A 25,824-nucleotide genomic window follows, 5' to 3' on the forward strand; every position below is an offset into this window, starting at 1 on the left:
TGCGCCCCACTTTTAACTCCTGAACAGAAACCCAGCATAAGTAGTTATCTATAATGCTCCCAATGTATCAATAACTCACAATTATTATGTAATAATTCTAAAAGCAAAACATAGTTGTATATAAGGAAGACCTTATGAATAAATATACAATCAAAGTGACAGTTATGTATAGTTAATAAAAATTAATATACACCTGGTATAAATACTACCATTCCTAAAACACATGAGTAAAGTAGAAAAAAAGATCGATCTTTGCATGATACTATAAAATAATTGGTTGGACCCAAATAAATAATGCGTGAATAATAACTACTATAAGGCAACTTGTTAGACCCAAAGAAAATATCAGTATAAAAAGGAATACTATAGATATAGTGTGTGTGTATAGAGAGAGAATATATAACCTTTCCTCAAACAACTGTAACATAGTAAATTAGTAAAATTTCTCTTAACACCTCACTTAACCCATTAGGTGCCAATGTGTTCATTCTAAAAATCCAATATATTATCTATTATATTGAGCCGTACTCTTAGTGCATTTATTGTGCAGCCTACATATTTTAGGCCGCATGGGCACTTTAGGAGATACACAACATAAGATGAATTACAGGTCATGTGGTCTTTCAAACTTATTGGTTTTTGATCACAATCTATAGTAATCCCCGTCCTACTATGATTAATTTGTGCTTCCTTGACTTGCATCTAAATGCGCCCATCGGTGTCCTAATTGGTGGTATGGTATACTTTAAGGCTGGGTTCACACAGGGCAGATTTGCCGCGGATTGCCGTTGCATATTGCAATGCAGCACAAATGAGATTTGCCAAAAAGCTGTTCTCACAGGACAGATTTTTTCCGCAGAGCCGCAGTGCGGAAATGCAACTGCGGCGCGGTTTTAAAAGATGCAGCATGTTCATTCTTTGGTCTTTTCCGCAGCGCTTTTTTGTCCATAGACCTTTATGGACGCAGCCAAAACCGCACCAAATACGCGACAAAAAGTAAAAAAGCGCTGCAGAAAAATACGCGTGCGGATTTTTCCGCACGAAAATCCGCAAGCCCAAATTAACCTTTGAAGCGGTTTTGCCGCAGAAGCAGTTCTTCTGCGTCAAAACCGCAACAGAAAAATCGCGTCAAAACCGTGACAAATCAGCCCTGTGTGAACCCAGCCTAATAGCTTTTTTTCGAAGGCAAGATGGTGCTGTAATATTTTTCAAAAGATTTTGTCCGGCGAAATATTAATTGAAATATTGATTTGTAAAAACTGGTTGTTAGTACACTCCAATGTTTCTCCAGAATTTTCCTTATCTCACTATGTTGTATACTATAATTAGTAACAAAGGAAATACTACTGTATAATCAGGTGTATTGCTATGTATGGTTTTCACTTTTTTCCTTCTCTTGTTCACATCATACTCAAGCGCTCTACGGTAGGCCAAATCTAAGTGTATGTGGATAACCCTTTTTTTTAATCGATCTTTCAATTTATTGGCCTTTTCTTTGAATGTAGTAACTAAAGAACAGTTTCACCTAATTCTTAAAAACTGTCCGTAGGGTATATTCCGCTTCCAATTCTTCTCGTGACAACTGTGGAAATCTAAATAACTATTGGAGTCTACTACTTTTTAAAATGAATCTGGATCTCTCCCTTCTCAGGATACAAATCTAAATCTTAAAATGTGGCCTGTAATGTGCTAGTATTCCCTGAAAACTCTAAATTATATTGGTTTTTATTTATATCACAAATAAACTGTTCTAAATCTCTCTGCTCCGCATCCCAGATTAGTAAAACCTCATCAATATAACGTTTAATAAACACTCTATGGGGGTTAGTGAAATACTTCAGTTTGAAGGCTCCTACATATAAATTTGCGTAACATGGGGTGAATTTTGTCCCCATGGCTGTACCTTGTGTTTGTAAAACGAAATGGCCTTCAAATTTCAAATGTTGTTTAAAGTAAATCCAATTGCATCTAAAATAAAACTCTTCTGTTGGATTGGCATTAGCAGGTCTTGACCTAAAAACTGTCCCATAGCTTCTACACGTAGCCTATGTGGGATGTTGGAATATAGCGATGTGACATCGAATGTACATCGTAAACAATTGCCCTCGCACCTTACTCCTTTTAGTAGGGATAATTAGCGACTTGTGTCCTTTAGCTGGGCGGGCAGGGTAACTACATGCTTCTGTAAAATTTTATCAACCTGTTTAGATAATGTGCTCGTAATACCACCTGCCCCCGAGACAATTGGTCTACATCGAGGGGTATGGATATTTTTGTATATCTTGGGTAAGTGGTAAAAATAAGGTGTTTCGGGATTGTTGACACAAATGTACCGTATTTTTCGCTTTATAAGACGCACTTGGGTTTTAAAGAGAGGAAAGTAAGAAAAAAATATTTTGAACCAAAAAGTGGGCTTAACGCCTTAACGACCTCCCCATCGGGATTCTACGTCCTGGCCGGCTGGGCTTTATTCCTAGAGGACGTAGTTTTATGCATCCTCTAGGAATGACAGCCCTGCAGGCTCAGGACGTGATAGCTCCATGCTTCCGGTTACCGGAGGTAGCCGACAGCATGGAGCTGTCATCCCGGGCCGTGGGACCCAACCCCCGGTAAAGCGATCGCCGGTATCCACCAGATACCGGCGATCCAGTTAGTCAATGCAGAGTTAAAAACAATTAAAGTTTCAGCTCCCCTTACGGATCGGATCCGTAAGGGGAGCTGAGAGTACTCACCCCCGGTCCCCCGCAGCGTCTGGATCCTTCGGTCTTCTCCCCGGCACTGCCGCCGGCGTCTGCGCATCGTGCCAGACGAATTACATCACGCGCATGAGCAGAGAGCCGGGAGGCCCGGGAAATTTAAAAACTCCCTGCTCCCGGCTAGAATGAGTAGCCAAGAGCAGGGAGCTGTCACCGGGAGCCGCTGTATGCGGTTCCCGGTCACATGATCGCTGCTATCCAATGGATAGCAGCGATCATGTAAAAGTTAAAAAAAAGTGTAAAAAAAAGATAAAAAGTTTGTTTCATCTCCCCTCATGGATCATATCCACGAGGGGAGAAGAAATTAGGTACCTTAAGCACCCAGATTTATCCGCGGACCTTGCCCGGCTTTTGCGCGGACGCAGGCGCAAAAGCCGCAGATTGGCACGGTAATTTAAAATCTCCCCACACCTGGCTACTAAATGTAGCCAAGAGCCTGGAGATTTCATGGGCGGCCACGGTACGCGCTTCCCAGTCACGTGATCGCCGTTATCCAATGGATAACGGCGATCACGTAAAAGTTTAAAAAAGCTCAATTTTCACCTCCCGTAATGGATCAGATCCGTGAGGGGAGGTGAAATTACTTAAATAAGGCCACCAGCGAGGTTCCCTGACGGGATCCTTATCCGCGGACCTTCCTCCAGTTTTGGCGCATGCGCCCGTCGCCAAAATGGCGGACGCAAGCGCAGAAGCTGGGGAGGGCAAGAGAAAATTTAAAATCTCCTTGCTCCTGGCTACTAAAGGTAGCCAAGAGCTTAGAGATGTCACGGGGGGCTGTGGTGAGCGGTCTTTGGTCACGTGATCGCCATTATCCAATGGATAATGGCGGTCACGTAAAAGTCAAAAGACAGTTAAAGTTTGACGCTCCGTTCAGTTTGGGCCCCTTTGTGCATCCAGACAGAAGATTAGGGCCACAATGCATATGTTTCTGAACACGGGACAAATGGGGGTATACATTTTGGGTTGAACGTCTTCATTCCTATGTATTCTGTACAAAAAAAACTATTTTTAAAATTACATAGTTGCCAAAAAAACAAAAATCGTAATTTTTTCCTTCTGCTTTGCTTCGCTTCATTTAAAAACTGTGGCGTCAAAATACGCAGTAGACCGCTAGATGAATGCGTTTAGTGGTCTAGTTTTTAAAATGGGGTCATTTGTGGGGGTCCTCTGTCGTTTTGGCCGCTCACGGGTTCTATAAGTGGGCAATAGGGCCTGAAACACCTTCAACCAAAATGTCTGTTCTGAAAACCACCCGCTGCTCCTTCCTTTTTGGGCCCCGTTGTGCATACGGACAGAAGATTAGGGCCTCAATGGGTATGTTTCTGAACACGGGACAAATAGGGGTATCTATTTTTGGGTGACAGCCTCCATTTATATGTCTGCTGTCCAAAAAAATATGTTTTTAAAATCATATAATTGATAAAAAAAAAAAAAATCGTAATTTTTTCCTTCTGCTTTGCTTTGCTTCATTCAAAAACTGTTGGGTCAAAATATGCAGTACACCCCTAGATTAATGTGCTAAGAGGTCTAGTTTCCAAAATGAGGTCATTTGTGGGGGTCCTCTATCGTTTTGGCCACTCGAGGGGTCTACAAGTGACCAATGGGGCCTAAAACGCCTTCAAGCAAAATGTCTGATCTGAAAGCCACCAGCTGCTCCTTTCGGTTTTGGCCCCGTTGTACATACGGACAGAAGATTAGGGCCACAATGGGTATGTTTCTGAACACGGGACAAACGGGGGTATGCATTTTGAGGTGTAAATCCTCGTTTTCATGTGCACTATAGAAAAAAATTCTGTGTTAAAAATTACGTATTTGCAAAAATATGAAATTTTATTTTTTTTACTCTAAATTGCATTAATTCCTGAAAAGAAACTGTGGGGTCAAAATACTCCTGACCCCCCTCAGTGAATACACTAAGGGGTGTAGTTTTTAAAATGGGGTCATTCGTGGGGTTATCTATAATTCTGACACCTATGAGCCTTTACAATCCTGGCTTGGTGCCAGAAAATAAAGCGTTCCTCAAAATGTTGATAAGTAATGTTAAATTTGTACGTCTCCTAAATGGTTAAAAAAAACGAAAGTTTTTCAAACGTGCGTTCAGAATAAAGTGAACAGATGGAAATATATCTCTGAGCAAAAATTTGTACAGTATGTTTGCACATATTTGAGATATTACAGTTGAAAACGTGAAAAAATGACAATTTTTGGGGTTTTTAATAAATATACACAAATTCTATGGGTCTATTTTTACCACCTAAATGAAGTACAACATGTGGCGAAAAAACAATGTCAGAATCACTTGGATATGCAAAGCCTTCACGGAGTTATGATATGTTAAGTGACCCATGTCAGATTTCCAAAATTTGGCTCTGTCACTAAGGCGCAAACAGGCTTCGTCACTAAGGGGTTAAATATTTAATAAAATTACAGAATAATATGTAAACATGAACAGCACTCAGTCAACAGCCGCATTAAGAACTATTATTACTGTAATTAACAGATGAGCAGAGATTTTTATTTTGGAACAATACACCTCTAGTCATCAGGAAACCCCAAAAACTCCTCACTGCTGTCCGAACTTATCAAGCTCAGTGACTCACTATCACTGGTGTCAGCATCTTCATAAAGGATTCCATCCTCAGAACCGTCCAAGGCATTACTGATGCCACATTTTTTGAAGGATCCTACAACAATTTCCTCCTTCACAGCCAGCCACGATGTTTTCACCCACTCACAAACCTGAGTGATAGTGGGCCTTTTCATGCGTCCAGTGGGTGTCAGGTCATGATTTCCAGCAGCCACCCACTTGTTCCACTCCTCTCGCATGAAAACTTTAAATGGCTTGTTAATAGAAACATCCAGAGGCTGCAACTGGCTGGTAAGCCCCCCAGGAATTACAGCTAGATGGGTCTTTGCTTCTTTAAATATTTTTTTGTGTCTTCACTGATATGTGCCCTAAACTGGTCAAGTATTAGCAGGGCAGGTTTCTTCAGAAGCCCTCCAGGGCGTCTGGACCACACTTTTTCGAGCCATATTTTCATTCCACCTTCATCCATCCTTTCTCATGAACATGCACAATAACTCCTCGTGGGATTGCCTCTTTTGGCATGCTTTTTCTTTTGAAGATTAGCATTGGTGGAAGTTGGGTGCCATCTGCACAGCAGGACAACACAACCATGTAATGCGTTTTCTCATGTCCTGAGGTTTTCACAGTTATGGATTTTGCACCTTTCCAATCAAAGTCCTGTTTGATGGAACATCAAAAGTTAACGGGACTTCATCCATATTCCCAATCTGGCCTATTTCAAAGCCATTTTTCTGTCTTGCATCAATTACAAATTTATGAAAAGACACAATCTTGGCTTCATATTCTTTAGGCATTTTTTGCGCAATCCTAGTTTTGGTGCCTATAGCAAGGCCACATCTCCTCATGAACCTGTAGCACCACGATGCGGATCCAGTGAAGTCCTCAATGCCTTTCTCTGCAGCAAGACGCTTGGCTTCAAAGATGATCATTTTTGTAGAGACTGAAAATCCGTTGTTCCTGTGACGTATTATCCACGCTTTCATTTCCACGTCTATCTGGCCATTTTGCAGTACGCCCACGAAAAGTGTGCTTACTTTTTTCTGCTTTTTGAAGCTCCTCCTCCTGTTTCCTCCATTCACGTATCATTTTTTCTGTTGGAGGCGGCCCAAAATGTCTCTCAGCTGCTCTGTTCCCATGTTCTTTGGCGTATTTCACTACCTCCAGTTTAAAAGGGATTTTATATGCTAGTCGTTTTTGCTTTGACATCTTTCTAAAATTGGATGGATGCAGCAGGAGACTAGCAATGATGAAAGAACTGTAAGCACTTCCTCATAGGAGGAAGGGGTCAAGCTGATTGGTGGAGGAAGGGGAGCAACAGTTGTTCCCGTCGGCGCTCACCACCAATCAGCGGGCAGCAGTGCAAAGGAGAGAGAACTGATTATGATTGTCCGAACGTTCGCGTGATTGCGCGTTAAACTCGCGATCGTGCGAACAAGCGGCACGTTCGCTCTATAAGACGCACTGACTTTTCTCCCCCACTTTGGGGGGAAGAAAAGTGCGTCTTAAAAATGCGAAAAATACGGTAATCCTTCTCTTTTTTGGATAAGCAATTCTATTCCAATACATCATTAGCAAAAGTATGTAGTTTAGCCGTGATCTCCTCAGTGGGATCTTTGTCTAGCTTTACATAAAAACGAGGATCTTCTAAGATCTGCCGGGGGCTTCATTTATGTATTGACTTCTATTTAGGATTACTATACCACCCACCCTTATCTGCTTTCCTTATTACAAGATTATCGTTTTGGGGGGGAAAAAAATTAGAATTCTTCGCTGCTTTTGTGTCAAATTCGAATGTCTTGCACTTTTGTTATTACATAAAATAGTAAGATCATGCAGGATTTTTTCATAAAATGTGGTCACATAGTTCCCTTTGTGAAGATCTGCCTGGGTCTTTCCCGTTCATCCTATAGTCCTGCTAGGATGGGTAGCATCAGGACAGAGAGCTGAGCACCTATCAAAACTCGCTTTGCTCCTCTACCCATCAGTAATGATCCCTGTATTATTAACCCCCATGAACAAGAAAAAGGCCAGTAGTATATGTGGTTATCACTGCTGAGATTACCTCTCAGCTGTATCTGTGAGCCGGGGCAGAGAGCCCTGAGGAGACAGGTTGCGACACTTTCCTAAAAAAGCGTGCGTGGCTTGTTCGGATGTGGTGTGGCAACCACAGACCGACACATATGTGTATAGTTATACCAGAAATGTATGCTAGATTGACCTGGCATTCATTGCTGTGGGGGTTGAGGAAGGAGCCGTAATGCACCTAATATATGAAGAGGCGTATGCCACTTCATATATTAGGAACATCATGTGCTGGCGGTAATAATATCAAGGCTGGCCTATGAAATTGTGGTCTTAATAAATTTTCCTTCTACATCTATGTGGATGATTTGGAGCTCTGTGTCACAAAAACTGTAGAATTTTGAACCTAAGAATGACATAATAAGAAGTGGACATTCATTTTAAGGCCAACACCTGCTTGGGAGCCTTTGAGCCACGTTTGGTCCTTGGAACACTGCTGCAGATCGCGAAACTTCTTTGGTCTTGTTTGGAGAGTAATGTAACCTTTTTTTTCCATTTTTGTATAGCTATGAAAAAAATCCTGGAATCCATCAAGGAACATAGAAAGAAAGCGCGTTCCTCACAGGTGGTGGGTACTTCTTCAATTTTCTGTTTTGTTTTTTTTTTAAACGCTCTTAATAAAATTTTATTAGATTGCTGTCATTTCAGCACCGTGTCTTCCATGGGTTGAGTGTGACTCGCTGTCATTATGTATGACGGGCAGAATTGTTTATTACAAAAAAAAAAGTTATACAACTTTGCATTTCTCCAACAGGAGAAAGCAGCCAAGAATGTAATTGATCTTACTGATGATGAAGAGCAAAGATGTGATAAAGGTACTGTGAAGCGATACACCATTTACAGCCATTACATGTGGTCAGTGAGATCACATCCACATTTAAATTAACATTCAGATTTCACCTATTCCTATACAGCAGGGGCCACTTGCGGCCTTCGATATCACTCTGTAAGGCCCCCAACCGTCTGGACACATGCTTGTCTATGTGTGATTGCTCACATGTAGAGTCTATGCAGAAAGAAAGAATTGCACTGATAGTAGCAGGGATAAGCAAGTACTAATGGTGTACTGTGTAGCCATCTCATATATCAGGAGAATGGGCTCCTATGATCTTTGTTTGGCACTTTAGAAAGGAATATATGAGTTAGGTGCCGTCTATACATGTGGTTCGCTCCATTGTAATTCATGGAGTTGTGAATTGTTAGGCTGATACAGTACCATAATTGACAATGAAGAGAACCACATGCACTTCTCTGGAGTGCTGGGACAGAGGACCCCCCCCATTCTGATAGATTGCAGTTCCAGCACTCCCACTTATCAGACATATACTTTTGATATCCAATAAATCTTAAGATGGTAATACCATTGTAAGTTCTCTTACAGCCCTTTTGGAGCAGTTCAATATAGTGTAACAATGTGGTCTTCAGACCATATAATGTGGTACACCACTGCTATACAGTGAATGAAACTTGTGGAGTTTACAGCAGACGCACGCTACATCTGCATCCAGACTCCTTTTACATTTTTTTTATTTTACATGGTGTGTAAAACCCCAGCCCATGTTCTTAACAAAGGTGCAGTAATCAGTCATTCATTTGTAACACACAGGCTTATTTACGAATACTGTCTAAAAGTTTGACCGTGCAAACCTGGACTAGTCAAGCTTAATGCAGCACATTTATCATGGTAGCTTTGCCGAATGATAAATCTGTTGCATTTTAAGACTGTCTAATCTAAGTTTAAACCAGCTGTTAGTTTGCTTAATTTATGCCAAAACTGTGACGCAATTTTTGGAGCAGTTCAGGCCATGCACCGTTTTTAGACAAGTTGGAAAAATTGTCCCGAAAGTGTCTTAAAACCCATAGTAAGGGCTCCTTCACACTGGCGGTCGCAATGTCGCCATGAGAAAATCACAGCTTTCTTCAAGCGTTTTTTGGGAGCATCAGCAATGCTTTTTCTTGTGAAAAATTGCGCATCACATCGCTGCCGCCTGCAATCTTCTTGCATGAAATTCAGTAGGAGTTTCTAGTGTTGAAATCACATTGCACGAAATTTGTAAGTTCATGCGATGAAAAGAAGGCTCCTTAGGGAAACATGGGATAGAAGAAAAATTGTAAAACGCAGAAAGATAGGACATGCCGCAATTTTTTTTTTTTTACGCCACACCGCAAGAGTGAAAACATTGCAAATTGGAATGAAACCATTGACAATCATTGGTTTCATAATTCTGCATTTTCACTCTCTCGCAACGTGTGATTTTATTGCCAGCCTAAGTGTGGGGCAAAGTATGCCAGGCCGTTACTGGAGCAGTAGTAAATGATCCCTAAAGTGTGGATGTGCCATAAATGTATAAGATTAAAGTATCCCTTTAATGTCAACTTTTTCTTGCTATTACATTTGGAGCCCACAATTCTGTGCCTATTTCATACGTTTTGTTAATGGGTCGGCAACTTTTCAGCTGCTGCACCATTGCTGCAGGCTCCCACATGCGGAATCCGATCCGCTCGTGTACGTTGGGTCTTAATGTGGAATCTTCACTTATAAGTAATAACTGAGCATCCTGAACCACGTATTTTACATGATCGCTGATACCAAAGAGCAGAGGAATTTTGGGTTTTTTTTCTCACTTTTTAAAGTAAAAAGATGTATGGGTTTTTACGTATTTGTCCAAAACGTGTTGAAATGTGAGAAGATATCTTGTGTTTTTCAGATCAAGCTGTGGTTACTGAACATTCACGATCAGCAGCATCGCCTGAAGAGAATGTTACTGTGGAAAACACTTCTAATAAACGCTCTGCCAAGAAAAACCTCACACTGAGTAATAATGGAGCTGCTTTAAGTTGTGATGTGAATGAAGAACAGCAGTCCGTCCCCGCATCTCCTCAATCAGAGGTGAGACCTGAACCACAGGCCCCTTATAGCAGAGCATGTACATATAGCCTGCCAATCTAGAGCAGATCTTACTGGCACTTCTGTCCCTATTATACCGTGTGAAATCCGTGATGGGTGTAAACATCTGCCGCACACCCTCAAATCCACACTCCTTTTATTCAGTAACGTGTGTGTGTGTGTGTGTGTGTGTGTGTGTGTGTGTGGTGTCACACGCCGCTTCTCACAGTGATGACTGCTGATCCTGCCTTGTGCAAAGCTATGCATCTCCATAGTAACAGACTACAAACCTTTTATGTAGTCTGATTCTGCAGTCCTACACCTTTCTATCTGTCTTCTACTTCTTGCTAAATTACGGAGCAGTGAGGGACAGATGGGAAGAAGTATAAATGTGGGATCAGACTACATATAGGGTTTGTTGACAGTCCTACCATTGAAGTGCGGTAAGTCTGGATATGAGCTGCAGAGAAACGGTAGCTTAGATTTGCTGAAATCTGCGTGCCGTCATTTTCTTTTTCATCCTAGATTCATTTGGGTATGCACTGCGCATGACCGGGAATTTGACGTCACAGACATGCACAGTGTTATATTTTTTTAAATTTATTTCCCAATTCCCCCGCTCTATTCAGAGTGGGGATGTGTATCGAAACACTGCCCTCTCGAAATCTGTGCGTAGGGGCAGAGTTTCGATGCGGAGCCCATAGAAGGGCTCCATATCATACGCAGAGAAACACTGTGATTGACTTCCATTGACTCCATTCACTGCGTATCACGCATGCATGCCAAGCACGCATAATACACAGTGAAAAAATGCCTGTGGACATTAGCCCTCATTTTTTCTCTCCTCTTTTTAACTTCTGCAACTCCATGATCATGTCATGTAGGCACCGTTGGGATGACAGAGCTTCTACCATTTGTTTAACCACTTAAATACCGCAGTCAGCATGGACTATGGCATCTGACTGGTTAAATAGCTGGGCCGGAGTTCACCATTGTATCAGTGCGCCAGCTAAGAATTGCAATATGCTTTAAAACCACCCAGAACTGTATTTGCCACTAGGCACTGGAGGTCCCCCTGTGTTAGCAAATGAAATTAAAATTAAACTTTCTTAAATCCGTTTCCAGCTTCCCCCCACCTCCTGGCCAACTTTCTAGGTTTTATGATGGGGAGGGGGGTGTGCGGAACCCTGGCAGACTACTAAGAAGAGAGGGAGGGAGCAGCACTGAAGTCTGATCACTGATTGGTGGAGCAGCTGCTCTACCAATCAGAGAAACTACTGCATAGTTACACACTGAGCGTCCCAGCAGTAGCTGCAGCTTCATTGAAGAAGATAGATGCAATGCTATTAATAAGAGCTGCGTGTGACCCCTACCGAGCACCTGCTGAGTACGGAGCTGCATACTGTCAGGAGTGGTGCTGGTGGGGACACATGGAGCACAATTCTGGGGGGACTGCTACTAGCTTGTTTTTTTTTTTAACCATGTTCTGAGACTCCTAACTTAATTTTTTGGGAATGCTGCTGTGTGACTTTTTGTTTGTTTTTGCAGTAGTTTTTATTGGCACGATTTTGGAGTATATACAACATTTAGTTTTTTTTATTCAATTTTGGGGGGGGGAGAAGGAGAAATTTGTAATTCTGACTGTAGACTTGTCCAGCTAAGTCCCGAAACGTAGCTCCGCCACCTCTCATTGCAAATAGTGCCGAGAGACAGAGAGGAGGCGGGAGCTTAGTGCACTGCTCCCGGCTCTTCCAGCCGCCTCCCCATGCCGAGAGGGACGCTGTATATCAGCCGGCGTGAATACCCGCCCGATATACGGTTATCTGAATAAGCCCTTAGAGTGGGTACTGGCTTTGTAGTAATATAGGTTTTTGTACACTTTATCATGGTGTGTGGGCATTATTTAGTCATAGCATGGTATTTAGTTGTTTGCTAGCATTATTCATTTACCATATGGTGATGGTTACATTTACTAATTATGCCTCCGATTAATTACTTTTATGGCATTATAATTAAAGCTATACCACAATTTGGCTGCGTGACCAATGATTGCTCTTTGGCAATCATTAAGTCGCAGGTCATTACAACCTCTGTCTCAAAAGATCCATTGAAGCTCAACTTTTTCGCAAGAGTGAGGCCGCATTAGCCCGGGACTCCATTGAGATAAATGGCAGTGTGAGGTTGCAGGGCTCTAGGCAATATTTGATTACACAACCCTGGTCGTGGCCAAAGGCACCGTGTAACTTCAGCATCATGATGATCAATGGTAAAGAGTAATTTTATTTATCATTGACCTTCTCTTTCATTAACGCTCGCCAAATAGTGTTACCGTCACGCAAAATAAAACACCTCATGGCAATTGGGTAGAGTAAATGGGCCTTTATTCCCTTCAGAAAATAAACTTCGTGTCATAATGGTACTGACCCACAGAATAAAGTTGTAATTTTTGTTACTGTATACGCCATAAAAACAAAACACTGCCAAAGATGGTGGAATTGTGTGTTTTGTTTTTTTTTGTTGTTTTTTTCACTTCTTTCCACTTAGCAATTTTATAAAAGTTTTTTTCAATACATTATATGGGGCATAAAATAGTACCATTGAAAAGTACAACTCATCCCATAAAAAAACGAGCCCTCAAAAGTGTTAATGGATAAACAAGTTATGATTTTTTTGAAAGCGGGGAGAAAAAGACAGAAATGAAGAAGAAAAGGGTTTGTCATTAACAGGTTAACGGGGCATATTGAGTCTTTGTACCTAGGGCAGCAAGAGCTACAAATACGGCCCTGCACTAACCCTATGTAAGTTCAACATACTCACATCCAAAATGTATTTTATCAGCTTTGTCATTGGGAGACACAATGAATACCTTGGTTATACTTCCTGCCACTAGGAGGCAGACAGTAAGTAAAGGAAGAGTTGACTCCTCATACTAGCGTTGTGCTGCAGCAGGGCCCAGCTCTTCATCTGCATATGCTATGTTTGATTGCTTGGCTGTTTGAATCCGCAGTTTGTAAGCAAAAGTATTCACAGACCCCGTTGTTCGAACCACGCTCAGGGCCAGCAAACTTGCCTTCCTCTCGCATCTACCATATGGTGTGGAAGTCCTTCAGATGGTGCCAGCATCATTTGCATTCCAAGCATTTTTCTGTTCCCAGAATTCTTTCCTTCCTCCAGTCAAGCATCAATCTGGGGTTGAGCATCAGGGAACTGTTGTAGTATGTTTCCACTGGAAGTATGGGTGGAGACATGGATTGGGAGCCCTGATGTAGAGGCTACGCCTTGGTGATGAAGGCAGTAGCGCATTGGCTTCCATACACACACCTCCCCACCTGTCCCGCCCATCCCCCTGCCAAGTCCGCTCCTGTGTCACAGATCTGGCCACTGACTGTCCTCGCAGCTCCCAGTTCCTGTCTCTCCTGGCAGCGCACACTGTATACTCCGCTGCGCCGATTTACACAGCTCCCCGCTGGACTACCCTGTTACCTCTCACCTGGTGTCCCCCGTGGCCGTAGCAGCCGTCCCCGCTGTGCTCCACTCCCGAACAGCGCGTGAGCAGCAACCCCGCTTTTAGCATCCATGGCACCACTGCTGGGCCCGTCCTCTGCGAGGACTCCCATGCTTCGGCCGTCCTGCTGCCGCTAGTCCTGCTGCTTTCTTCCCCATGCTTGCCGTCGCTCAGGAGACCAGCGACTGGGGAATAGCAGCAGCAACTGTCATTCCTCGGCACAGGCAAGCAGCACAGCGCTGCCGACAATACCATCGGCACAACGCATTTGGTAGATAACAAACCGTAACCGTAATCATAATCCTAATACTAACCCTCACTCTACACTGCTCTAATGGTGGACGTTACACAGGCGGTCCCTGTCAGTGTGCTGGTCAACCTATGTCTCCACTTATAAGTCCGGTGGAGACATAATACAACAGTACCGAGCATCAGATCATTAAAGGGTCAAATCTCCTTGATTCTTTTCCAACACCCCCTGGCTTCCAAACACACATTGCTAGCTTTCCCTCAAGGAGTGGCAAACACTGCCCTGCCTTACCACTTTCCATCAGCACCTTGGGCTCTCAATCTGGTCTTAAGCACTTAACAATTGTCTCCCTTCTAGCCAATACTTCACATTTTTTTGGTAGATTGCCTTTCTAGTAGCCTTCGCTTCCATCCGCCCCATCTCTAAGCTCATCGCGTTATTATGCAGGTCTCTTGTTCTGGTGCTTCATCAGGACAAAGTCGTCCTTCGTCCAGTTCCAGCTTTCCAACTCAACGAGGACATTGCTCTGCCCTTCTTCTGTTCAGAGCCTTTACCCCCAATGGAAATAGTCTTCGCACTGCAGGTTTATCTTGCACATACAGAATCCTTCCACTGTACAGATTTTCTGTTCCACATCCCTGACACCCCTCATCACCTCCAAATCCACCATCGTCCAATGGATTAGGTCAACAATTATGGAGGCCTACCGTGCCAAGGGCAGGTTTATGGCTATTCGGGTGACTACTCGCTTCACATGCACGGTTGGGTGCCTCTTGGGCGGTGTCCCATAGCACTTATGCTCTCCAGGTCTGCAAGCCTGCGACACGGTCTTCACTTCAAACATTTATAAAGTTTTATAGAGTGCATACTTTTGCATCCTTTGCCATTCAATCTATATATTCAGATAGCCTGTGGACTTTCTTTTTTTTTACTGCTTGTGTACAAATTGATTTAGCTTAGAGGCTACAAGAGGGGTATAGCTGGTAGGAAGAGTCAGCTCCTTTGTCAGGAGCTATACCCAAGGTTTTCACTGTCTCCCAATGAATATCCGAGAAACGGATTTTACGCTGAGGAACAAAAATCCTGTTTTCCCTGACAACTCTCAGTGGCAACGAAAAAATTATTTCTCCTCATCTTCAAAATTTTACCCCAGAGCGACCGTATGATTACAGGCCCCTGTACCGTTTTGTACTTATTGACACATCATTGTCAGTCACAGTTGCTTGCAAGCCATTTTTATTTACCTGTCAACAGCATTCATAGTCATTCTTCATGTTTTCTCTTTCTCAACAGAATCCACATGAATCAGTGGCCGTACCAAAAATGTCAGCAACTCCTGAGCTCCAAGAGTTAAAGCCTCCACAGAAGCCTCAGCTAAGACTTGCTCAAGTCCAAAACCCAAAAGGTATCGCCCTATCATGGAACGTCACTGGTGTGGATCCCAGCTGCGCTCCTGCTAAATCCTATTGCCTCTATGTACACCAAGGTGATCCAAGCACCACCAAAAAACTGTGGAAAAAGATAGGTGAAATCAAGGCTTTACCATTACCAATGGCATGTACGCTCACACAGTTTGTGGAGGACACCACATATTCTTTTGCCATGAGAGCCAAGGATGCCAAAGGACGCTTCGGACCACTGTGCGACATACAGTCTACCACGTTAAAGCTTCAGGGCTCCTCTAAGAAATCCTAGCTTGTCTGTTTTACCTCTATTACCCAAAGTACAGTAATTGTTTTCACTCATATTGAGTCGTTCTAGGTTGTTGTGTTTTTTTGTTTTTTTTTCTTTATGGTTATTCTGTGTTAAATCTGCTTTTGTTTGCGGAATCTTTTGTTTTACTTCCAGTTTTGAGCTGTGTATCAATCTATACCCAGGTATGATGTTACTACTTTTTATGTTGGCATTGTGCGGTTTTATAAGATCATCAATACTCAAATATTTCTTTCCAGCCCTTACTCACATGTACACTGAAGTGTCAGGTCCACAGTGGATTTTTCTACGCAGTTCGGACACTGTAATTTGTGGCACAAATCCACGACTGTGCTTCAGACTTCTGCTGAGGGTTTTCATGGTAGTCTGCACATAGACATAGCCTCGGTCAATGCGGCAAATCGCAAATCCACATGCGGCTGCCCAATGCGGTTCCCGTGTGAAGAATTGACGCGTTCCTTCTCACAATGTGGACTTCAAGCTCTCTGCCATATGAGCTATAATGTGGATTTCCATAGCATTCAGCAGATTGCTGAAATGGTGGCTATGTTGCTGCAGATTCCACAGTGCATGTATGCCATGGGAATGGGATCTTAAAAGGCCAGCAAATCTTTAATGTTTACTTTGGAAGAGCAGCTTATCCGAATGTGCAGCTATGACTGTCACAGAATCTCCACCCCGTGCACTTGATTTGTACAACAGCACATATGAATCCGTATGTCAGAATAAACTTTAGAGTATGTTCACATGCAAACAATGCAAATTTTTTTTTTGCAGCGGAATTGGCGGGAAAAGCCTCAGCGTTTTACCGAGCAAGCAGCGTGAATGAGTTTTCACGAAATATACACGCAGTGTGACGTTTAAGTCTTCAGCGTGTCAATTTATGCTGTAGCTTATTGCCACGTATTTCACACCTTCCATTTTAGAGTGCCTACCCACTAGCGTTTGTTTTTCTTGTGCTGCGAGAGCAAGTGAAAACACACACCTCGCAGCACAAAGAATATTCTGCGATATCGCTAAATGCTTACAATGGGGCCGGCAGCAGCAGCGCCAGCCCCAGTGAAAACATAAGGAGTATATGACGTACTTCTGTTCAGCTGCAGCAAAAATCCAGGATGCTATCCTATTGCTTTCAATGAGGTCGGCACTGCTGCGGCCCCATTGAAAGCAGTAGGTTGCAGGCAACCCCTCCAGCGATGATTTTCGGGGAAGGGCTTGAAATATAAGCCCTTCCCTGAAAATCATCCTTAGCTGGTGAAAAAAATAATATACTCCCCTCTCAGGCGCGTTCTCCGGCTGGCACCCCAGAACTCTTTCAGAACCTCTTTCAGCAGGCGGAGATTTAAAAATAAATGGCTGAGCGCTGCCTGTGATTGGCTGAGTGCTCTGCCAATCAGCACAACCCTTTCAGGAGGCGGGGATTTTTAAAGAGGTTAAAAGCCACGATAAATCCTCCTGTAATATATGTGGTTTTTGATGCAGATTTTGTATGGACTTTTTGTGCATAATGCATCTAACTGTGGACATAACCTTAAAAGCACACCAACTTTTCAGCCAACTTATGCCTGTGTGTGTCTCCTCAATCTTGGGATATACTTTCATTGTCTTACCACTGTAAGGCTACATTTAGACAGGCAAGCTCGATATCGGGCCGAGAAACTCTGCTTGATATCGTGCTTGCCTACGTACGTTTTCATGTCTATGCAAGATGTTCAATAAACTCCTCGCATCGCTTCTGTGAAATTGCCATACTCAGGCGTATGTTTCACAAGCGTCAGAGGACCCCAAGTGTTTCCTATTGAATTAATGGGAAATATCACATTGCATGGCTTGCATATCGTGCAATATCTTTTTAAGGTATCATTGAAAATAATCAGCGAGGGAACGCCAAAAGATAGAACATGCTGCATTTTTTTTTTTTTTTTTTAAGCATCATATCCGTGCATCTTATGTGAGATTCTCGCCCGCATGCATAAACCCTAATCAGGTTTGAAGTGCAGCCCCTCTACACTCCTCTGCCTGTTGTTAGCATTCAGACACATATAATGCCTACAGCATAAGGATAGATGCACATTACAGGTTAGGTAAATAAAAGATCAATAGACGTACAGATTGTTTACACACTCTGCTCTCAGATCTGCAGTCAGTGAGATCAGGAAGGCTAAACCTGAAGACCACCCCTCCTCTACAGCTAAGAAGACGACCTAAGGTCCTAGTTGCTAGAGCAGCTGCATGCCTAACGACAGGCAGTGGATTGCAGATGGACTGCACTTCACGTCACACTGGTTTTTCAGTGGTAAAACAAACCTTCTTAATTAAAGTATTTTACAAGATTGACGAGAAAAACAGTCTTTTCGATGAGCATAAGTTGTCTAAAAAAATTATTGACCTTTTTTAAAGGGGTGTGGTTGTACTATTTTTTTTTTTTTTTGGGGGGGGGGGGGTGGAGTTGCTTAGGCCATTAATCTGTGATCCATGGGGTTCTGGCCTATTCTAAGAATAAGCTATTAACCCCACCCACCCTAACGAAAAAAACTTTCAACCAACCCTTATACTATTGAAACTTTAATTTGGATGTAGATGAGCAATAGCAGATCACCGTTTCCAATCCCAGACAATCCTTTTATGATACAGCCTAACCTTGCCTATCATACTTTGCTCGCTTGGTCAACACTTCCTTACTATTAAACTACTGAGTTCATCGTGTTTTATAATTAACGTTAGGTTTAAAATGTTCTTTCTTATAAAGTGCCACCTTCTAGTACTTGACCCGTGCATTGCCAGAGGCTGAGTTTTATAGGTTTTTATGTCGTTCTTAAAGGCAACAAGCACCTTTTTTGGAACTTTTTTTTTTTTTTTCTTGCTTTGATAGTTTTTGTTTATGCAGAATTTAATGGCCTTTCCATCCATTACCTGAAGCAAGGCTCTCTATACATTTCTTATTATAGAAAGGAAGTTACTATAGCTCCTAATTTAGGCAATACCCATAGTTTGGTTATCCGTCCAGGTGCTTCAGAAGAGGATGTCTGTGATTCTAGGCATTGTCCTAACTGCTGTAGCATACTGTGCTTATATTTTGTAGCCCTTTCTCTAGAAAAGTTGCTGCATTTTGTTTATTTTTTTCCTACTTTTAAAAGGTAGAAATGAGCGACTGTTTCTTTACGTTTTTCAAGTCTTGTCTGTTTTGGCAGTCTTCGGCTGTCTACAAAGTTGTGTTTAATTATTGTAAATAAATTGAATTTAAATCAACAGTCAATGGATCAAAGCTGGATTGAAAATGGACACTACTAGTGCATTAGGATGTGGGGTAGCATCACCCATCCATGTTCATTGCTTGTGATCTTAACCCACCCAGGCCACCTAGACGGATGCGGTTTAGAACCGTACCTGATGGATTCCATTGAGGGTGTATTCACACAGTTGAGTATCAGTTCGTTTCGCAGACCGATATTGCATAGCGTTTGTACGCTTGCAACTTTTTATACAACTGTGATGCATTTTGCAAGAAAAATGTATTGCTTTGCTGTACTTGGGGTTTTCTCGTGCATGAAAATCACGTTTTTTTTCCCATACTGCCAATTTGACTCATAGAAAATAATCCCCCAAAAATATGACCTGCAATTCAAATTGTATCGCCAGGTTGTCTAGAATACAGTCTGAGAATTGATCTGCTTATTGTCCGTTAGGTGATAAATATTCTCTTTGAAAAGGCTGTTTCTCCCATCGGCGTAGGTGGCAACAGTCTGAATATTGAGGGCTTCATGGGGCTCTAAAACAGGAAAGCTAACGCCCCATTCGCTGCCAATGAATGAAAATATTCTGGTTTACATTTAGAACCCCAAATCCTGCTGAGAGTTACGGCTCATTCACACAAACGTAAACACAGCCCGTGTGATACACAGTATAGAAAACTTGTTGTTTTCAACAGGCTTATTCACAGCTGCGTATTTTTCACGCAATATTCGGTCGTGTTTAAAAAAGAAAAAAACCAGCATATCCTTTTTTGGTGCATATCTTTGCACTGAAATATCTCATTGAAAGCAATGGGCTTGGGTAAATACGCAGGAAACCTACATCATCGCTGCATGTTTATGCAAGAAATCTATGGGGTTTATTATGGTTTTTCTTACAAGCATTAAAAATTTAAAAAAAAAGCTGATATGCCGATTTCCTGCATATTTTTGCCTATTTCTGTTCGTGAATACACAGTGTATTCACAGATCGAATTACGCAATATGGCCATGCAAATAAGCGATTAGGGTCTTTACACACTTCGTTTATACAATCTAGTGCTGCTTCATTCTGTGTTTTGGGTTCTGTGCATAAAATGCATGGTGATAGAGACCCGGATGGAACCACAGTAGTGAATATATGAGACTGAGACTTCTTTGGTCTTTGTCAGTCTTTTTAACTGGATCGAAAAGCATTGCCCTCAACATTTTTCTATTCAGCATTAAAGACTGACAGTTACAGGAAACCATGGGAGTCGGAGAACAAAAAGGTCTCATTCTCACATATTGGCCTCTATGGTTTCATCCTGGTTTGCATTCCATTGCAGGTTTCTGCCTAGAAGACAAAAACCAAGACAAACAGTGCTGGATTATAAAAACAGTGTGTAAAATGTACCAAATAAGGAAGATGGAACAATACCTCTACAACGCCACCTATTGGGCGCTCCCAACCCTCATCACAGGCCTCTCACTAGCCAAGCCAGAATCCTACTGCACACTGATGAGGGGCAAACCCCCCAAAACGGCTGTATGGGTATGGATTCTGGCTTGCTTTTCAATGCCCAATCATTGTTGCACAGACCTGTATAAAGGGTTCGACCTTGATTTGCAAGAATGATGCCATCCAGTAGGTGGCGCTGCAGAGGTATTGTTCCATCTTCCTTATTTGGTACATTTTACACACTTTGGTTTTATAATCCAGTACTGGTTCTGTTTTGGTTTTGTCTTCAAATGTACCAAGCACTCAGTTGTGAGATGTTTTACGTTTGTACCGGATTTTTAACCCTTTCCAATCCACTGTCTGACCTCTGAAGACATTATGATTTATGGCTGTACATCTCCGATGTTGGAAGACGCCTGTCAGGGTTCTCTTACTGTATATTGCCAGCCCCTCTGCTGTCGGAGCCTATCCAATGTGTCACCTCATGCAGTACTGGCTTTAGCCAGCAGATAGCGCCGTTGTATAACGGTAGGAAAAGAGTAAGCCCCCTAGGAAAACCAGGATACAAATTGGATTAGAAAGGGTTAATGCTTGGAAGTATTTTTGATTACGTTCATTCATTAGCACAGAGCTCTTGAAAATGGTGGCAAAAGTTATACACCACTATATAATGACCTGAATGCCCGTTAGGGAATATAGCTTTAGTAGAGTACAGCTGGCCAAACACATTGGATAAATGTCAGCTGACCTTAACAATTTCAGCAGGGTGTAATGGACGTCGATTGGAGGTGATCTGAGTCTTCATTGGATTTGGGGAGGGGGGAGACGGGTGTGTTTGGTTTTCAATATGCCTCATCTTTTGTTCTAATGAGAGCTCAGCTGCCACCAGAGATATCTGGTAGTCACTTATTCCTTTACCTCCCCCTATTTTGAACATGTGTATGCGCAGTGGCCCGTGCATGTGTATAGGAGGTTAGAAAGAATGGATATCTAACGGTACTGATGCAGGAGGCGAATGACAAGTGCTTAAGCGCCCGACAGCAGTCCCAATATTTATGATTGCTCACTAATTGGGGGTCACAGTGTACTGCAGATCTCGTCCGGTTACTTGATCTGCAATCAGCAGATTGCATGAGTTATGCTGAGTGCAGGACTGGCAGTAGCTATAGGATAGAAGTCAATCAGCAGTTATCTACACCATGCTGAGATAGTACATTTGCCCCAAAACGCATTCGATTATCAGCAAGTCCACTAAAATAAACATCTAATGTGTATGGACAACTTAATTGGGTTTTACAATGACTTAAAATTGCAACTGCTGCAGCCAATCAGTGACCTTCTATAGCCAGTGATTGGCTGTGGCTCAGTCACATGTCCTGGTTAGCAGCAACCAGGAAGGACTGAATGACTGTGAGGAAATTTTAAATTATGCCGAGGATTCTGTTAATTAGGGCCATCATTACCATTATCTGAATAAAGCCTATGGGGGGGGGGGGCTCTGACTAAATGTTTCTGCGGAATCCGCGATCGCCGTCTGCGCGGAGGATCCATGGCAAAACGCAGGCATTGAAAGGCATGAACGTTCGAATTTTTTTCTTCACACTCATGGATGCCAATTGCATGTTCCACGAGCAGAAGAAAAGTCGCAGCTTGCTTTATTTTGGTGCGGAAGGCTTCAATTGAAGTCAATGGAGGCGTTCAGCACGTAGTCCATACGCAATTAACATAGAGTATGGGCTGTGGGTACCCACGTCACCGCTTAGCGACCGCCTGGGAAAAACAAACCATGAGAAAAAAAAAGTACTGCGTATGACCGTTGGCGAGCCGCCGCGGTCATCCACAATCCAGAGAGATCAGGTATGCAGGGTAAGTGGCTGGATTCACAGCAGGAATCTGCTGCGGGCCCCTTGTTCGTGGGAGCCTCGCCTAACTGGGGATCTGATCAACGTAACTTGTCAGAAAAAGTCTCCCATCTGTATGCAGGTTTATCTACCATCTTGTGAATTTACAAATGTACTTCTGTTTACATTTAGAACGTCCATGGACTCAGGGAAGAATGAATGTGGCGCATCATTGGTGAAATAGTGATAATACTTAAAGGGAACCTGCCGTCACTTCTAAACGGGTTAAACCAGCTACATCTAGCCGCAGTTTCCTAAACTTATTTTGTTACGCCTCTTGAATGAACCATTCCTGACTGGTGGGCGGGGCTGACAGTCTGTTATGCCTGTAGTTTTCTGCATAAGCCCGCCCCCTCTGCCTCCATATAGTGACATCATGCATGGAACAATCCAGGACTGGCATGCATGCGTAGATCAGTGCTCTGAAACTACCCATGGAAGGGCCAAATGCTCTGCGCATGCGCCAATTCGTGTTCACACAGCATTCCTGGGCAATGATTAAAATTTTGCGCATGCGCCGTGAGAGCGCGGTCTAGTACATGCGCAAAGCATTTGGCCTTTTTCTGGGCAGATTCAGAGCACTGATCTACAGATGTTCTGACAGCCCTCTCTCGCTTTCTGAAGGATCGGATTTCTCCATGCATGATGTCAATATACAGAGCGGGTGGGCTTATGCGGAAAACTAGGCGGTCTGGCTCGTCCAACAGACTGGGCGATCACTATTTGCATGTTTTCAGCAGAAGTTTTTAAGACTATGCTTTATTCGAGTGGCATAACAATATAAGTTTAGGAAACTGCGGCCGTGTTCTGTATGTATAGCTGGCTTAACGTGTAGAAGTGAGGACCGGTCCCCTATAACTTTGTGTTGACCTTCTGTGAGCATACAGGGTATACAATGTACTGTAAATAGAATACTCAACTGTAGTATAAATGTAGAAGATGACGTACTTAGCTTTTTATGTATGTTAAAATTATTCTGTTCTCTTTAAAGACAGTATTATATGTAGGTTTTCATTACACGTTGAGGTTCACAGGGTTCTGTTTACTATAGATCCGTCCTCTGCTCTTATGGCACGCGGTAAGGCTGCTTTCACACTTTTTTGATCCTTTTACCGTATGCAGCAGAAAGGCGCTTGCCGCATTCTTTAATTGGCCTCCACTGGTTATTTCTGTCATACACAGCCGTCAATCACTGATAGGACCGCCCACTGGACTTCTTAGTCCGTAATGAGTAGAGAAATGTGTAAAATATAGGTTACGTCTAATGCACACTGGTGGATTTGCATTGCGGAATCTGGAGCTGACATCTGCCTCCAGATTCCGTAACAAGTATCGCGCATAGCATGCTATGGCAAAACGCGATTTTTCTCTACATGAGTGGAAATAGATTGCGATTTTCCACTCGTGGAGGAGAAATCGCAGCATGTACGGATTCCGAACAGACTGCTTCCATTGAAGTCCATCATCATTACGGAAAGGTTGCGGGATCCGCGTCATCACCTACCGATGGCGCATCATTATCTGTACTGCACATGCACCCGGGCCGCTACAACTGCAATTCAGATAAGAGGAATCCGGACAGGTACGCAGGGGGTGCCAGACAGGCGCAGGATTGGATTCTGTTGCGGGATCCCGCATGCGGAATCTGACCCAGTCGTGTGCACTCGGCCTTATTCTTATTTTTTTCCCCTAAAACTATATATCAGGCTGCTCAGTTCCTCTTGCTCTATAACCTACTGCTTGCAGAATGGATTTCACTTTCTATGTGATCGGTTCTAATTAATGTCAAAAACAACAAATAAAAGCGTTCGTCTTAATGTAATCCACGCTCCCACCATATTTCCCTTTTATCTTCCACTAAAACTACACCTTTTTATATTTTCTTTTTAGATTGTTTTTGGCATTTCTGGCCATAATGACTTGCATCTTACTTTATTAGCCATTTTCTCTTCCATAGGCTCCATCTCTAATTGTCAATTTTCCCTGATCTCCAGAAGGGCTGTAAACTAGTTGCTATGGTGTCTCCTGTACACAGTATACCGTAGGAGAGCAGGATCTCTTCTCTGTATGTCACATTATTAGAAGCCACAGCATGGAGGGCATTATACAGCAATACGGTACAGTGTAAGCCTGGGCCCACACGAGGCAGAATTGCCATGGAATTTCTCTGCGGGCTTTCCGCACGGAAATACCGCCTGCAATTTTTATCTCTGGGTAAAATCAGCAAAGTGGACGAGATTTGCAAAAATCTCGTCCACACACTGCGGCCAGTCCGCACTGAAATTGACACGTCATGCAGAATTCAAAGCCCTGGCATGCCAATTTTATCGCCGTTTCCACTGCGGCCATCTCTCCTCTCTATGCAGAAGAGCTGGCCACAGCGGAATAAGCCATTTGAAAACCTGTGGGCCTTCAAGCTGCAGAAACCTTGTGGAATTTCTGTGCGGTCCTGCTGTGGACATTCTGTGGGATTTCCGCCCCGTGTGCACCCAGCCTAACTGTGAATCCAGCACTTGGATGAGATTAAACAAAAACTTGCTAGAAGTTCACCCACATCGGTGTAGGTCTCCCTTGAAGCAGCTTCCTGGTGCTCCTCCCTCTCAACTCTATAGACTACTATGGGCAGCAACTGTAATCTGATCTCTGTGTAAGAAGTTTATCAATACATTCAGGATGAGCGATCAGTGCTGGAGGAAAAGTGGACAATTAGGTATTTTTCTGTAACCATTTTTGTTTTATAAATTAATGGCACAAGTGAATATCGAACTTTGTGATATAAAGTTTAGTTACTCTTTAACTCTTTTGTCTGTGTAAACATGTTAGATCTCTGTATAAGGACAAAGCTCTGAACACTGTAAAAGCTTATAAAGAAATTGGAACAGAATTTGGAGTCTGATGTAATGTGCATACCATGTGACACATAAATTCTTACCTAACTTGTAATTCTGGTACAAAGTCTTTATTTCCTATCTACAGGATGCACCCACAGTGACATCACGGCAAATGGAGTGCTGGCTGCACATAAGCAGTGGGTACGCCATTCATTTCAAGGGGGCTGATGGCGATACCTAAGCGCTTGCCACTTGGCTATTGTCAGAAGCCGGCTGAAAATTAATGGAGCTGCAACGCGCTTGCCTGACAGTCATCATCTCCTCCTCCCTGCATGGGGTACAGTAAGGCCGCTCTCACCGATCAGGAAGTTAACCCTTATTCCATGGATGGGGAATAACTTGTAATTCTGGTACAACCCATTTGAGAATGTGAAACAGAATGTGGCAGTGTCAAGAAATGTTGCCTCTTTCTATGTGGGGATCAGTTGCAATATCCAATCTAGCCCATGCTCAGGAGTGGTGCTGTTTCTGAAAATAAAACTTTTTTTTTTTTTTTTAAACCCCGGACAACCCCTTTGCATTAACCTGCCATATATACATATTTTCTCAGTAATGCATTAAGGAATAAAACACGGGACCCA

The 25,824-nt window shown here is 42.8% G+C and overlaps 1 protein-coding gene across 3 annotated transcripts in view; it reads left to right on the forward strand.

Annotated features, from left to right (window-relative positions):
* Nucleotides 1-15,814, forward strand: part of ATF7IP2 (activating transcription factor 7 interacting protein 2) — a 53,404-nt gene extending 37,590 nt beyond the window's left edge. For all 3 annotated transcript variants that reach the window (XM_066576169.1, XM_066576170.1, XM_066576171.1), the window contains exons 8-11: nucleotides 7,932-7,993; nucleotides 8,180-8,240; nucleotides 10,134-10,315; nucleotides 15,361-15,814. In XM_066576169.1, the coding sequence (XP_066432266.1) occupies nucleotides 7,932-7,993; nucleotides 8,180-8,240; nucleotides 10,134-10,315; nucleotides 15,361-15,762 (707 nt within the window). In that variant the 3' untranslated portion in view covers nucleotides 15,763-15,814. The remainder of the gene's footprint in view (nucleotides 1-7,931; nucleotides 7,994-8,179; nucleotides 8,241-10,133; nucleotides 10,316-15,360) is intronic.
* Nucleotides 15,815-25,824: the final 10,010 nt, after the last annotated feature.

The sequence above is a fragment of the Eleutherodactylus coqui genome, chromosome 8, assembly GCF_035609145.1.
Source record: "Eleutherodactylus coqui strain aEleCoq1 chromosome 8, aEleCoq1.hap1, whole genome shotgun sequence".
Lineage (NCBI taxonomy): Eukaryota > Metazoa > Chordata > Amphibia > Anura > Eleutherodactylidae > Eleutherodactylus > Eleutherodactylus coqui.